We start from the raw sequence: 15,337 nt of genomic DNA on the forward strand, positions 1-15,337 counted from the left end.
GGGGTTGGGCCATTTCTTTCGTCTGTTTCCTTGCGCTACCTCGCAAACACGGGAGACAGCGACAAAGTCTAAAAAAAAAAAAAAAAAAAAAAAAAAAAAAAAAAATCTGGACGTCACATACATCAAACAAGACATTTAATCCCCATTCTACAATCAACATAAGTGCCATAGGGTAACAAATGTCCTGAAAACGCTTACTGACACCAGTTTTGGACAAGGAAAAGAATCACTGAGCATCCTTGCCATCAATTAAGCTGCTCCATCCTAAAGTATGCCTCACCTGCCATCATGTCAAGACATTATAACAAAAATGGAAACTGTAAACCTTAAGATCCTCAGAACGATCACTGGCTGCCTTGCAACCACAAAGAAATACATGAAACTCAACAACCTCATTTTCATATTTCATGCATGCATAACTGACTCCGACTAGGCAAGTCTGAGGATAACATTCATTCTAAGAGACATCATCCAAAAATAAACTTTTCTTTGTACTCACCCTACTGCCTTAGTTAATCTATCGGCCAATTTAGGATCTTTGCTCTTGACAAGTTTGTAGACCTCTTCATAAACATCGCACAGTTTAACACCAACCTGCATTATTAACAGAGAAGTAGTTACAGAAAATAAACAATTTATAAAGCTCTCTTTTCCAGCTCAAATACTTTACCAATCTACATTACTGTAATTCTAAAGAATGAATCAACTGACCTTCATTAGCCTGTTCTTATTTTGTACATATCATATCAACATATCAGCTTAAAAAAAATTGAGCATTCACAGTTATATTTTTATTCCATACATATTTGACATTTTCTGCAGTAGCACGGTAGCGTTAGGAACAGAGGATTGAACCTAAGAGGGAATATCCTCGCTTGGCCCCCTTCTCTGTTCCTTCTTTTGTAAAATTAATAACGAGAAAGGAAGATTTCCAGCCCCCCCGGCTCCATCCCCTTTTAGTCACCTTCTACAACACACAGGGAATATGTGGGAAGTATTCTTTCTCCCCTATCCCCAGACTTATATCTACTGGGAAATTTCTGACCTCTCACACAACTATATCAATGACTATTGCATTTAAATCTGATGCCCTTCATCATTACTGAGAACAAAACCTCATCACTTATTTCATCAAAAGCAATGATATACATGCTTATTTCCTTATTCTCATAAATCTGATCTCCAAATTCCTTACTCCAACACTCTTCTGTGGCTACACTGATTTCACAATGCAGAATGATCCCATTTTCTAGTTGGCTCCAAATCACCACTTTTAAATCAATTCTCTTTAAATTACTTGTTAATGCACTTAGCAATCAAATATCCACAGTTTCAAACTCAAAAAAAAATCTCATGACACTTCAGGTCTACAATGTTCATTTTTCCCTTAAAGTAAACATAGAAAAGGAGCTGTGGTTTCGGGCATTATTGCATGACAGCTAGAGACTGAGTGTGAACAAATGGGGCCTTTGTGTCTTTTCCTAGCGCTACCTCGCACACATGAGGGGGGGAGGGGGATGGTATTCCATGTGTGGCGAGGTGGCGATAGGAATGAATAAAGGCAGACAGTGTGAATTGTGTGCATGTGTATATGTGTATGTGTCTGTGTGTATATATATATGTGTACATTGAGATGTATGGGTATGTATATTTGCATGTGTGGACGTGTATGTATATACATGTGTATGGGGGTGGGTTGGGCCATTTCTTTCGTCTGTTTCCTTGCACTACCTCGCAAACGCGGGAGACAGCAAAAAAAAGAAAAAAAAAAAAGAAAAAATATGCACCAATTGTGGTCACCTCAAAAAAAGGAAAGGATTAACACAGAGATGATTCATGCAGTGACTCATGTAGCGACCTTCTATTACTGACAGTGATGAAGATACTGTGACTGCAGTCACTGTACACAGGAGTTCCCATAATTTGTGGGTTAAGTATCACAAGCTTCTGCATATTTATCAAATTGACTCCTAGTTTACTTGATTTAAATTTAAATAATTAGTTAAGTTCTGTAGGCCAAAGTAAATGCATAAGCTGTTTCAAACCTCCTTTAATAAATGCTAAATATAATCAAAATACATTAGCAAATAGAGTAATCAAACAATAAAGGAAAACATAAATGACAGGGTTGTAAGGGAGGTTAATGGGACAGGGATAGGGTAGTGAAGGAGGTAAATAAGAGTTTGAGGAGAGGGGTGAGTATGCAATCTGTAAGGGGTGAGAGGGCCTGGGAAGTGAGTTAATTGTTGTTTGCTGAGGATACAGCACTGATGGCTGATTCAAGTGTAATACTGCAGAAGTTGATGACTGAGTTTGCAAGGGTGCATAAAAGGAAGTTGAGAGTAATAATTTCATATTCTTATACAACTTTTTAAATCTATATATGCTTTCTATATCAACCATATCCTTAGTCATCTTCCATTCATCCAATACTCATAATATGTGTTTTTCATATCTTTTTTAACAAGTTTCTTGCTAATGTCCCCTAGCTGCTATATATTTCAAAACTTAAGATTGTGATCAGGGCACTCCTCTCTCTTTCCTCTTACAAGGTGGAAAAATTTCAATCCTATACCCTCTTCCTGTAACTCAGGACGACGGCAAAATATTTCTTTTTGATTCTGTAATTTTTACAGTTTTCAGGCATTAGACTTCTTCAAGTAATGAGTGATACAAAATAAGACCAGTGTTTTCTCAATTGAAAAGAAAGTTCAATGAAGTGCTTTATCCCTTCAAAACTGTAATATCTAACAAAAGCCTTACCTTGTCCTTAACTTTTGACTGTCTGCCAGAATGCTAGAATTACACTCACGAACATTTGGTGCAGTTGGCAAGAAATCTGTTCCATATGACCTAACAAAGGCTTAGCGTGAAGGTGGTGGGGTTCAGTGCAATCTTACCACACTCCCTACTCCTGCTTAAGTAGTTTCAGTCATATATTTACCTTTCACCTATCATATTTCTTTATCTTTACTTTCTTCAGCAGCTGATGCATCTCATGATGTGTTCCTGCTCGTCATTTAGGTCATCCAACAATACATACTCTTTCAATAAGGTCAGCACTTGAATGACCTAAGGTCAACCGAAGTGCATCTACCCTGATGATAGTATGGGTACTGTACTAAAAAGACAGCAATCTTTCCCCAGGAATGGGGTAAAGGAACATCTCTACAGGCTGCTAATGCTACCATGAATCAGCTGGAAATTTAAACAGACGTAGGAAAAGTTGAGACATCAGTACATTGGCTACTATCCAGCTACACAGCACCATTTGATGTTGGCCATCATTTAATGGTTATACAGCAAGTTATCATCAGTGGCCCATTCAGAGATTCAATTCATACCTATTTTCAGCTTAGTGTCTTCTGATGAAATTTCAATATTCATTCTCATGTCATATACAACAGAAGACATGAAACTGTAGATGGTTATTGCATATATGTAAGATATGAGAATAACAAACAACAGAGAGACAATTTCCTTTGAAAAGGGAATTACTTACAGTTTACACTGGAAATTGCCATTTACAACATGTGTTTGTTAAAAAGTTGCATAATAAGAGCTCTGATATACGAGACCAGGTTATAGTGATGGGTGATTTTAAATAAGAAGGCAAGGGTAAAATTGGTGTACATGGGGTGCTCAGTGTTGTAAATGGAAATGAAGAGCTTGTGGATTTGTGTGCTAAATAGACAGTGGTGATTGTGAATACCTGGTTTAAAAAGAGAAATATATATAAGTATATGTATGTGAGCTTGGGAAGGAGACTTGTGTGAGGAAGTACCAGGAGAGACTGAGTACAGAATGGAAAAAGGTGAGAACAATGGAAGTAAGGGGAGTGGGGGAGGAATGGGATGTATTTAGGGAATGAGTGATGGATTGTGCAAAAGGTGCTTGTGGCATGAGAAGAGTGGGAGGTGGGTTGATTAGAAAGGGTAGTTAGTGGTGGGATGAAGAAGTAAGATTATTAGTGAAAGAGAAGAGAGAGGCATTTGGACGATTTTTGCAAGGAAAAAATGCAATTGAGTGGGAGATGTATAAAAGAAAGAGACAGGAGGTCAAGAGAAAGGTGCAAGAGGTGAAAAAGAGGGCAAATGAGAGTTGGGGTGAGAGAGTATCATTAAATTTTAGGGAGAATAAAAAGATGTTCTGGAAGGAGGTAAATAAAGTGCGTAAGACAAGGGAGCAAATGGGAACTTCAGTGAAGGGCGCTAATGGGGAGGTGATAACAAGTAGTGGTGATGTGAGAAGGAGATGGTGTGAGTATTTTGAAGGTTTGTTGAATGTGTTTGTTGATAGAGTGGCAGATATAGGGTGTTTTGGTCGAGGTGGTGTGCAAAGTGAGAGAGTTAGGAAAAATGATTTGGTAAACAGAGAAGAGGTAGTAAAAGCTTTGCGGAAGATGAAAGCCAGCAAGGCAACAGATTTGGATGGTATTGCAGTGGAATTTATTAAAAAAGGGGGTGACTGTATTGTTGACTGGTTGGTAAGGTTATTTAATGTATGTATGACTCATGGTGAGGTGCCTGAGGATTGGCGGAATGCGTGCATAGTGCCATTGTACAAAGGCAAAGGGGAGAAGAGTGAGTGCTCAAATTACAGAGGTATAAGTTTGTTGAGTATTCCTGGTAAATTATATGGGAGGGTATTGATTGAGAGGGTGAAGGCATGTACAGAGCATCAGACTGGGGAAGAGCAGTGTGGTTTCAGAAGTGGTAGAGGATGTGTGGATCAGGTGTTTGCTTTGAAGAATGTATGTGAGAAATACTTAGAAAAGCAAATGGATTTGTATGTAGCATTTATGGATCTGGAGAAGGCATATGGTAGAGTTGATAGAGATGCTCTGTGGAAGGTATTAAGAATATATGGTGTGGGAGGCAATTTGTTAGAAGCAGTGAAAAGTTTTTATCGAGGATGTAAGGAAGAGAGGAAAGTGATTGGTTCTCAGTGAATGTAGGTTTGCGGCAGGGGTGTGTGATGTCTCCATGGTTGTTTAATTTGTTTATGGATGGGTTGTTAGGGAGATGAATGCAAGAGTTTTGGAAAGAGGGGCAAGTATGAAGTCTGTTGTGGATGAGAGAGCTTGGGAAGTGAGTCAGTTGTTGTTCGCTGATGATACAGCACTGGTGGCTGATTCATGTGAGAAACTGCAGAAGCTGGTGACTGAGTTTGGTAAAGTGTGTGAAAGAAGAAAGTTAAGAGTAAATGTGAATAAGAGCAAGGTTATTAGGTACAGTAGGGTTGAGGGTCAAGTCAACTGGGAGGTAAGTTTGAATGGAGAAAAACTGGAGGAAGTAAAGTTGTTTTAGATATCTGGGAGTGGATCTGGCAGCGGATGGAACCATGGAAGCGGAAGTGAATCATAGGGTGGGGGAGGGGGCAAAAATCCTGGGAGCCTTGAAGAATGTGTGGAAGTCGAGAACATTATCTCGGAAAGCAAAAATGGGTATGTTTGAAGAAATAGTGGTTCCAACAATGTTGTATGGTTGCGAGGCGTGGGCTATGGATAGAGTTGTGCGCAGGAGGGTGGATGTGCTGGAAATGAGATGTTTGAGAACAATGTGTGGTGTGAGGTGGTTTGATCGAGTAAGTAATGTAAGGGTAAGAGAGATGTGTGGAAATAAAAAGAGCGTGGTTGAGAGAGCAGAAGAGGGTGTTTTGAAATGGTTTGGGCACATGGAGAGAATGAGTGAGGAAAGATTGACCAAGAGGATATAGGTGTCGGAGGTGGAGGGAACGAGGAGAAGTGGGAGACCAAATTGGAGGTGGAAAGATGGAGTGAAAAAGATTTTGTGTGATTGGGGCCTGAACATGCAGGAGGGTGAAAGGAGGGCAAGGAATAGAGTGAATTGGATCAATGTGGTATACCGGGGTTGACGTGCTGTCAGCGGATTGAATCAGGGCATGTGAAGCGTCTGGGGTAAACCATGGAAAGTTGTGTGGGGCCTGGATGTGGAAAGGGAGCTGTGGTTTCAGGCATTATTGCGTGGCAGCTAGAGACTGAGTGTGAACGAATGGGGCCTTTGATGTCTTTTCCTAGTGCTACCTCGCACACATGAGGGGGGAGGAGGAAGGTATTCCATGTGTGGCGAGGTGGCGATGGGAGTGAATGGGGGCAGACAGTAAGAATTGTGTGCATGGGTATATATGTATGTGTCTGTGTATGTATATATATGTGTACATTGAGATGTATAGGTATGTATATTTGCGTGTGTGGACGTGTGTGTGTGTATACATTGTGTATGGGGGTGGGTTGGGCCATTTCTTTCATCTGTTTCCTTGCGCTACCTCGCAAACGCAGGAGACAGCAACAAAGCAAAATAAAAAAATAATAAAAAATACGTATGTGAGTAAAAGAGATGGTCAAAGGGCATTATTGGACTACGTGTTAACTGATAGGCGTGTAGAAGGGAGACTTTTGGATGCTAATGTGCTGAGAGAGGCAGCTGGAGGGATGTCTGATCACTATCTTGTGGAGGCAAAGGTGAAGATTTGTAGAGGCTTTCTGAAAAGAAGAGGGAATGTTGGGGAGAAGAGAGTGGTGAGAGTAAGTGAGCTTGGATAGGAGACTTGTGTGAAAAAGTATCAGGAGAGACTGAGTGCAGAATGGCAAAAGGTGAGAGCAAATGACGTGAGGGGAGTGGGTGAAAAATGGGATGTATTTAGGGAAGCAGTGATGGCTTGTGCAAAAGGTGCATGTGGTACGAGAAAGGTGGGAGGTGGGCAGATTAGAAAGGGTACTGAGTGGTGGGATGATGAAATAAGATTGTTAGTGAATGAGAAAAGAGAGGCGTTTGGACGACATTTACAGGGAAGTAGTGCAAATGACTGGGAGATGTATAAAAGAAAGTGGCAAGAGGTCATGAGAAAGGTGCAAAGGTTGAAAAAGAGGGCAAATGAGAGTTGGGGTGAAAGAGTATAATCAAATTTTAGGGACAATAAAAAGATGTTTTGGAAGGAGGTAAATAACCTGTGTAAGACAAGAGAACAAATGGGAACATCGGTGAAAGGAGTAAGTGGGGAAGTGATAACATACTGATGGAGTGAGGAAGAGATGGATTGAGTATTTTGAAGGTTTGTTGAATGTGCTTGATGATAGAGTGGCAGATATAGGGTGTTTTGGTCGAGGTGGAGTACAAAGTAAGAGGGTCAGGGAGAATGACTTGCTGAAGAGAGAAGAGGTAGTGAAAGCTTTGCGGAAGATGAAAGCTGGCAAGGCGGCGGGTTTGGATGGTATTGCAGTGGAATTTATCAAAAAAGGGGGTGACTGTGTTGTTGATTGGATGGTAAGGATATTCATTGCATGTATGGACCATGGTGAAGTGCCTGAGGACAGGTGGAATGCATGCATAGTGCCAATGTACAAAGACAAAGGTGAGTGTTCAAATTACAAAGGTACAAGTTTGTAGAGTATGCCTGGGAAATTATATGGAAGGGTACTGATTGAGAGGGTGAAGGCATGTACCCAGCATCAGATCGGGGAGGAGCAGTGTGGTTTCCAAAGTGGTAGAAAATGTGTGGAGCAGGTGTCTGCTTTGAAGAATGTATGTGAGAAATACTCAGAAAAACAAATGGATTTGTATGTAGCATTTATGGATCTAGAGAAGGCATATGACAGGGTTGATAGAGATGCTTTGTGGAAGGTTTTAAGAGTAAATGGTGTGGGAGGAAAGCTGTTAGAAGCAGTGAAAAGTTTTTATAATGGATGTAAAGCATGTGTAAGAAAAGGAAGAGAGGAGAGTGATTGGTTCTCAGTGAATGTCCGTCTGGGGCAGGGGTGTGTCATGTTCCCATGGTCGTTTAATTTGTTTATGTATGGGGTGGTTAGGTAGGTAAATGCAAGAGTTTTGGAGAGAGGGGCGAGTATGCAGTCTGTTGGGGATGAGAGGGCCTCGTAAGTGAGTCAGTTGCAGTTCGCCGACAATACAGCTCTAGTGGCTGATTCATGTGAGAAACTGCACAGGTTGGTGACTGAGTTTGGAAAAGTGTGTGAAAGGAGAAAGTTGAGAGTAAATGTGAATAGAGCAAGGTTATTAGGTTCAGTAAGGTTGAGGGACAAGTCAACTGGGACGTAAGTTTGAACAGATAAAAACTGGAGAAAGTGAAGTGTTTTAGATATCTGGGAGTGGACTTAGCAGCAGGTGGAACCATGGAAGCAGAAGTGAGTCACAGGGTGGGGGAGAGACAAAGGCTCTGGGAGCAATGAAAAAGGTGTGGAAGGAGAGAATGTTATCTCGGAGAGCAAAAATGGGTATGTTTGAAGAAATAGTGGTTCCAGCAATGTTATACAGTTGCGAGGCATGGGCTATAGATAGGGTTGTATGGAGGAGGGTGACGTACTGGAAATGAAATGTATGAGGACAATATGTGGTGTGAGTTGGTTTGATTGAGTAAGTAATATAAGGGTAAGAGAGATGTGTGGAAATAAAAGGAGTATGGTTGAGAGAACAGAAAAGGGTGTGTTGAAATGGCTTGGACATATGAAGAGAATGAGTGAGGAAAGATTGATGAAGACGATGTATATGTCAGAGGTGGAGGGAGCAAGGAAAAGCAGGAGACCAAATTGGAGGTGGAATGATGTAGTGGAAAAGATTTTGAGTGATCGGGGGACGAACATAAAGGAGGGTGAGAGGCGCGCAAGGAATAGAGTGAAATGGAACGATGTGGTTTACCGGGGTCGACGTGCGGTAAATGGACTGAACCAGAGTATGTGAAGTGTCTGAGGTAAACCATGGAAAGGTCTGTGGATAGGGAGCTGTGGTTTCGGTGCATTACACATGACTGCTGGAGACTAAGTGTGAACGAATGTGGCCTTTATTGTCTGTATTCTTGGTGCTACCTCACTGAAGCAGTGGATAGTGATGCTTTTTTACTGTGGAGCAGGGTGATGACAGGAATGGATGAAGGCAAGCAAGTATGAATATGTACATGTGTATATATGTAATGTCGGCATATGTGTATGTTTATGCATGTATATGTTGATATGTATGTGTATGTATGTGTGAGTATGTGGGCATTTATGTATACACATGTGTATGACAGTGGATAGGCCATTTCTTCATCTGTTTCCTGGCAGTGCCTTGCTGACGCAGGAAACAGCGATTGTTTAATAAATAATAAATGAAGAAATGAATAAAGGCAGCAAGTACGAATTATGCACGTGTATATATGTATATGTCTGTGTATGTATATATATGTATACGTTGAAATGTATAGGCATGTATATGTGCGTGTGTGGACGTGTTTGTATATACATGTGTATGTATGTGGGTGGGTTGGGCCATTCTTTCGTCTGTTTCCTTGTGCAACCTCGCTGACGCGGGAGACAGTGACAAAGTATAATAATAATAATAATATAAAATAATAAATAAATAACTCACCTTTAATGTGTTGACCAACTTCTCAAATAGTTCTAATAGAATTTCATAATCCCTTTGCATCTTGTCTGGTGGATTTACCATGAATGTTCGACAGATATTTGAGCAATAGTTCTTGTATCGAACCCCCATGCAGCAAACAATGGCACCAAAATGCATGGGGTTTTTGTCACTGTAAGGAACACAAAGAGGTTTAGCATCTGTCTTTTTAAATTTCTTATTTACTTCTATCAAACGGCTAGTGCTACAGTGGGTGACTGAAGCCAAATGTTCTACAGCTTGTTTTAAAATTATATCCTTAAAAACAAGGTAAACTATTTGCCTACAGTAATAATCACAAATGATTAAATTCCTGAAATCACAAGATGAGAAAAAAGGAGAGATAGGTAGTATATTTGAGGAAAGGAACCTGGATGTTTTGGCTCTGAGTGAAACAAAGCTCAAGGGCAAAGGGGAAGAGTGGTTTGGGAATGTCTTAGGAGTAAAGTCAGGGGTTAGTGAGAGGACAAGAGCAAGGGAAGGAGTAGCACTACTCCTGAAACAGGAGTGGTGGGAGTATGTGATAGAGAGTAAGAAAGTAAACTCTAGATTGATATGGGTAAAACTGAAAGTTGATGGAGAGAGATGGGTGATTATTGGTGCATATGCACCTAGCATTCTCTGAGAAGAAAGATCATGAGAGGCAAGTGTTTTGGGAGCAGCTGAATGAGTGTGTTAGACCGGGTTATAGTGATGGGTGATTTGAATGTGAAGGTGAGTAATGTGGCAGTTGAGGGAATAATTGGTATACATGGGGTGTTCATTGTTGTAAATGGAAATGAAGAGCTTGTAGATTTATGTGCTGAAAAAGGACTGGTGACTGGAAATACCTGGTTTAAAAAGAGAGATATACATAAGTATACGTATGTAAGTAGGAGAGATGGCCAGAGAGCGTTATTGGATTACGTGTTAATTGATAGGCGCACAAAAGAGAGACTTTTGGATGTTAATGTCCTGAGAGGTGCAACTGGAGGGATGTCTGATCGTTATCTTGTGGAGGCGAAGGTGAAGATTTGTAGAGGTTTTCAAAAAAGAAGAGAGAATGTTGGGGTGAAGAGAGTGGTGAGAGTAAGTGAGCTTAGGAAGAAGACTTGTGTGAGGAAGTACCAGGAGAGACAGAGTACACAATGGAAAAAGGTGAGAACAAAGGACGTAAGGGGAGTGGGGGAGGAATGGGATGCATTTAGGGAAGCAGTGATGGCTTGCGCAAAAGATGCTTGTGGCAAGACAAGCGTGGGAGGTGGGCAGATTAGAAAGGGTAGTGAGTGGTGGGATGAAGAAGTAAGATTATTAGTGAAAGAGAAGAGAGAGGCATTTGGACGATTTTTGCAGGGAAATAATGCAAATGACTGGGAGATGTATAAAAGAAAGAGACAGGAGGTCAAGAGAAAGGTGCAAGAGGTAAAAAAGAGGGCAAATGAGAGTTGGGGTGAGAGAGTATCATTAGATTTTAGGGAGAATAAAAAGATGTTTTAGAAGGAGGTAAATAAAGTGCATAAGACAAGGGAACAAATGGGAACTTCAGTGAAGGGCGCTAATGGGGAGGTGATAACAAGTAGTGGTGATGTGAGAAGGAGATGGAGTTAGAATTTTGAAGGTTTGTTGAATGTGTTTGATGATAGAGTGGCAGATATAGGGTGTTTTGGTCGAGGTGGTGTGCAAAGTAAGAGGGTTAGGAAAAATGATTTGGTAAACAGAAAAGAGATAGTAAAAGCTTTGCGGAAGATGAAAGCCGGCAAGGCAGCAGGTTTGGATGGTATTGCAGTGGAATTTATTAAAAAAGGAGGTGACTGTATTGTTGACTGGTTGGTAAGGTTATTTAATGTATGTATGATTCATGGTGAGGTGCCTGAGGATTGGCGGAATGCTTGCATAGTGCCATTGTACAAAGGCAAAGGGGAGAAGAGTGAGTGCTCAAATTACAGAGGTATAAGTTTGTTAAGTATTCCTGGTAAATTATATGGGAGGGTATTGATTGAGAGGGTGAAGGCATGTACATAGCATCAGATTGGGGAAGAGCAGTGTGGTTTTAGAAGTTGTAGAGGATGTGTGGATCAGGTGTTTGCTTTGAAGAATGTATGTGAGAAATACTTAGAAAAGCAAATGGATCTGTATGTAGCATTTATGGATCTGGAGAAGGCATATGATAGAGATACTCTGTGGAAGGTATTAAGAATATATGGTGTGGGAGGCAAGTTGTTACAAGCAGTGAAAAGTTTTTATCGAGGATGTAAGGCATGTGTATGTGTAGGAAGAGAGGAGAGTGATTGGTTCTCAGTGAATGTAGGTTTGTGGCAGGGGGGGGTGATGTCTCCATGATTGTTTAATTTGTTTATGGATGGGGTTGTTAGGGAGATGAATGCAAGAGTTTTGGAAAGAGGGGCAAGTATGCAGTCTGTTGTGGATGAGAGAGCTTGGGAAGTGAGTCAGTTGTTGTTCGCTGATGATACAGCACTGGTGGCTGATTCATGTGAGAAACTGCAGAGCTAGTGACTGAGTTTGGTAAAGTGTGTGAAAGAAGAAAGCTGAGAGTAAATGGGAATAAGAGTAAGGTTATTAGGTACAGTAGGATTGAGGGTCAAGTCAATTGGGAGGTAAGTTTGAATGTAGAAAAACTGGAGCAAGTGAAGTGTTTTAGATATCTGGGAGTGGATTTGGCAGCGGATGGAACCATGGAAGCGGAAGTGAATCATAGGGTGGGGGAGGGGGCAAAAATTCTGGCAGCCTTGAAGAATGTGTGGAAGTCGAGAACATAATCTTGGAAAGCAAAAATGGGTATGTTTGAAGGAATGGTGGTTCCAACGTTGTATGGTTGTGAGGCATGGGCTATGGATAGAGTTGTGCGCAGGAGGGTGGATGTGCTGGAAATGAGAGGTTTGAGGACAATATGTGGTGTGAGGTGGTTTGATCGAGTAAGTGATAATAGGGTAAGAGAGGTGTGTGGTAATAAAAAGTGTGGTTGAGAGAACAGAAGAGGGTGTTTTGAAATGGTTTGGTCACATGGAGAGAATGAGTGACAAAAGATTGACCAAGAGGATATATGTGTCAGAGGTGGAGGGAACGAGAAGTGGGAGACCAAATTGTAGGTGGAAAGATGGAGTGAAAAAGATTTTGAGTGATCGGGGCCTGAACATGCAGGATGGTGAAAGGTGTGCAAGGAATAGAATGAATTGGAACGATGTGGTATACTGGGGTCGACATGCTGTCAATGGATTGAACCAGGGCATGTGAAGCGTCTGGGGTAAACCAGGGAAAGTTGTGTGGGGCCTGGATGTGGAAAGGGAGCTGTGGTTTCGGTGCAATATTACATGACAGCTAGAGACTGAGTGTGAACGAATGGGGCCTTTGTTGTCTTTTCCTAGCGCAACCTCGCACACATGAGGGGGAGGGGGTTGTTATTCCATGTGTGGTGGGGTGGCGATGGGAATGAATAAAGGTAGACAGTATGAATTATGTACATGGGTATATATGTATATGTCTGTGGGTGTATATATATGTATACACTGAGATGTATAGGTATGTATATGCGCTGTGTGTGGACATGTATGTATATACATGTGTAGGTGGGTGGGTTGGGCCATTCTTTCGTCTGTTTCCTTGCGCTACCTCGCTAACGCGGGAGACAGCGACAAAGCAAAAATAAATAAATATAATCACAATTCACACACTTGTATATTAAGTATACCCAATATATGTAAAGAAACAAAGATACCTTTTAACGCTGAACTTGAGAGCATAATTGCCTCCTGACTGAATAATTGGAGGATAACATGGTTCAATCTGCTGGGTATCATAATTGCCCACATACTTCTTGTCTATCATGGCTTGCTCTACTCCTTCTGCAAGTTTGGCATGCTTTACCTGAAAAATCAGCAGACAGCATGCAATATCCATAGTATTTTTCATCACCATACTTAACTACAACATAAAAAAATCTATCATACTTTAATCTTTTAATTCGAATAAGATTCTTTTGAATTCAACTTCAGAACCCTGATCACACCTCACACTGATTTCCTTATACCTGCATTGTTAATAGCCACCATATCCTTTTTTTTATTTAACCCTTTCTGTGAGCTGACCACATAAGTGCATGCATAGCAAGAGACCAAAATATAGTTTTTTCTGATTCATTAAAAAACACACAACAAGCAAAACAAAAATGTTTTCTTGTGAATTAAGATCCCACAATCATGGCTATCTAAGGGATACACGCTGAGCACATAATCACTGCCTACTGACCACACAAGCACATGAGAACTGACCTGTGATTTTGCTGGTCCTGTATGGTGCCATTCCACTCTCACAAGTGTGTACTCCCCACTCAACAATGCATATTTCCATTTCACTCTCCTGTTTAGTTAATCACAATGAAGGATTTTCTCCATCAGATAAACTCATCCAGCACTCCTAATTTTTAAGGGTGTTACAAGTACTTATGTGGGCAGCAGGGACACAGATCTCCCCACCTTGAGAAGTGAGGAGACAGGGCAGCCAGATGGATGCACCTCAGATGAAGCAAGTCTCAAAAAAGGGAATGCAACATCCCCCACATTTAGCAGGGGGTAACCAAAACCTCAAAGCAGTTATAATGACATTTCTTTTTCATCTATACCTAGCCAACAGAGCTTACAAAGCCTGCAGAATTAAGTGTGAAGATTAACAAACATTAACCAGCTATATAAGTAATAATGTTAACAGTATCATTGGTAGTGCAGTGTAGGTCCTCTATTCTGAGGGACCAATAAACACAAAAATGCTTCTCTTCCCATATAACTGTATATTATGATTCTTAACAATTCCAAAATCTCACAACATCCATAAACTTTTTCTGTATCTAGATGTATACTTTCAACATAAATGCACAAAACTTGAGAAAAAAGAAAAAGTACTTCATAACCTTTTATATGACCAACTATCATGTAAAACATGGAAGAAATCTCCTTGTCATCAGTCAAACTTAGCCAAAATTCTAATTTACTGGAATTCAAATCAAGAATACTATCTATCTCCAATACTTACTTTACTCTACTCCAACCTCTGCCCATCACTACCAAAACATAATTCCACCCTCCTGTTAAAACCAATAAATAAGAATACAGTAAACCCTCAATTCAACAGAATCTGGATTTAATGGACCAGAGTCAGTTGTTGTTCGCTGATGATACAGCGCTGGTGGCTGATTCATGTGAGAAACTGCAGAAGCTGGTGACTGAGTTTGGTAAAGTGTGTGAAAGAAGAAAGTTAAGAGTAAATGTGAATAAGAGCAAGGTTATTAGGTACAGTAGGGTTGAGGGTCAAGTCAATTGGGAGGTGAGTTTGAATGGAGAAAAACTGGAGGAAGTGAAGTGTTTTAGATATCTGGGAGTGGATCTGGCAGCGGATGGAACCATGGAAGCGGAAGTGGATCATAGGGTGGGGGAGGGGGCGAAAATTCTGGGAGCCTTGAAGAATGTGTGGAAATCGAGAACATTATCTCGGAAAGCAAAAATGGGTATGTTTGAAGGAATAGTGGTTCCAACAATGTTGTATGGTTGCGAGGCGTGGGCTATGGATAGAGTTGTGCGCAGGAGGATGGATGTGCTGGAAATGAGATGTTTGAGGACAATGTGTGGTGTGAGGTGGTTTGATCGAGTAAGTAACGTAAGGGTAAGAGAGATGTGTGGAAATAAAAAGAGCGTGGTTGAGAGAGCAGAAGAGGGTGTTTTGAAATGGTTCGGGCACATGGAGAGAATGAGTGAGGAAAGATTGACCAAGAGAATATATGTGTCGGAGGTGGAGGGAACGAGGAGAAGAGGGAGACCAAATTGGAGGTGGAAAGATGGAGTGAAAAAGATTTTGTGTGATCGGGGCCTGAACATGCAGGAGGGTGAAAGGAGGGCAAGGAATAGAGTGAATTGGAGCGATGTGGTATACCGGGG

The 15,337-nt window shown here is 41.0% G+C and overlaps 1 protein-coding gene across 1 annotated transcript in view; it reads right to left on the bottom strand.

Annotated features, from left to right (window-relative positions):
• Positions 1–15,337, bottom strand: part of LOC139763924 (FACT complex subunit spt16-like) — a 172,593-nt gene that overhangs the window by 136,185 nt on the left and 21,071 nt on the right. The window contains exons 6-8 of the mRNA XM_071690373.1: positions 13,129–13,277; positions 9,381–9,549; positions 500–594 (exon numbers count right to left, since the gene is read on the bottom strand). Of these exons, the coding sequence (XP_071546474.1) occupies positions 500–594; positions 9,381–9,549; positions 13,129–13,277 (413 nt within the window). The remainder of the gene's footprint in view (positions 1–499; positions 595–9,380; positions 9,550–13,128; positions 13,278–15,337) is intronic.

The sequence above is a fragment of the Panulirus ornatus genome, chromosome 48 (genome assembly GCF_036320965.1).
Source record: "Panulirus ornatus isolate Po-2019 chromosome 48, ASM3632096v1, whole genome shotgun sequence".
NCBI classification, from domain to species: domain Eukaryota; kingdom Metazoa; phylum Arthropoda; class Malacostraca; order Decapoda; family Palinuridae; genus Panulirus; species Panulirus ornatus.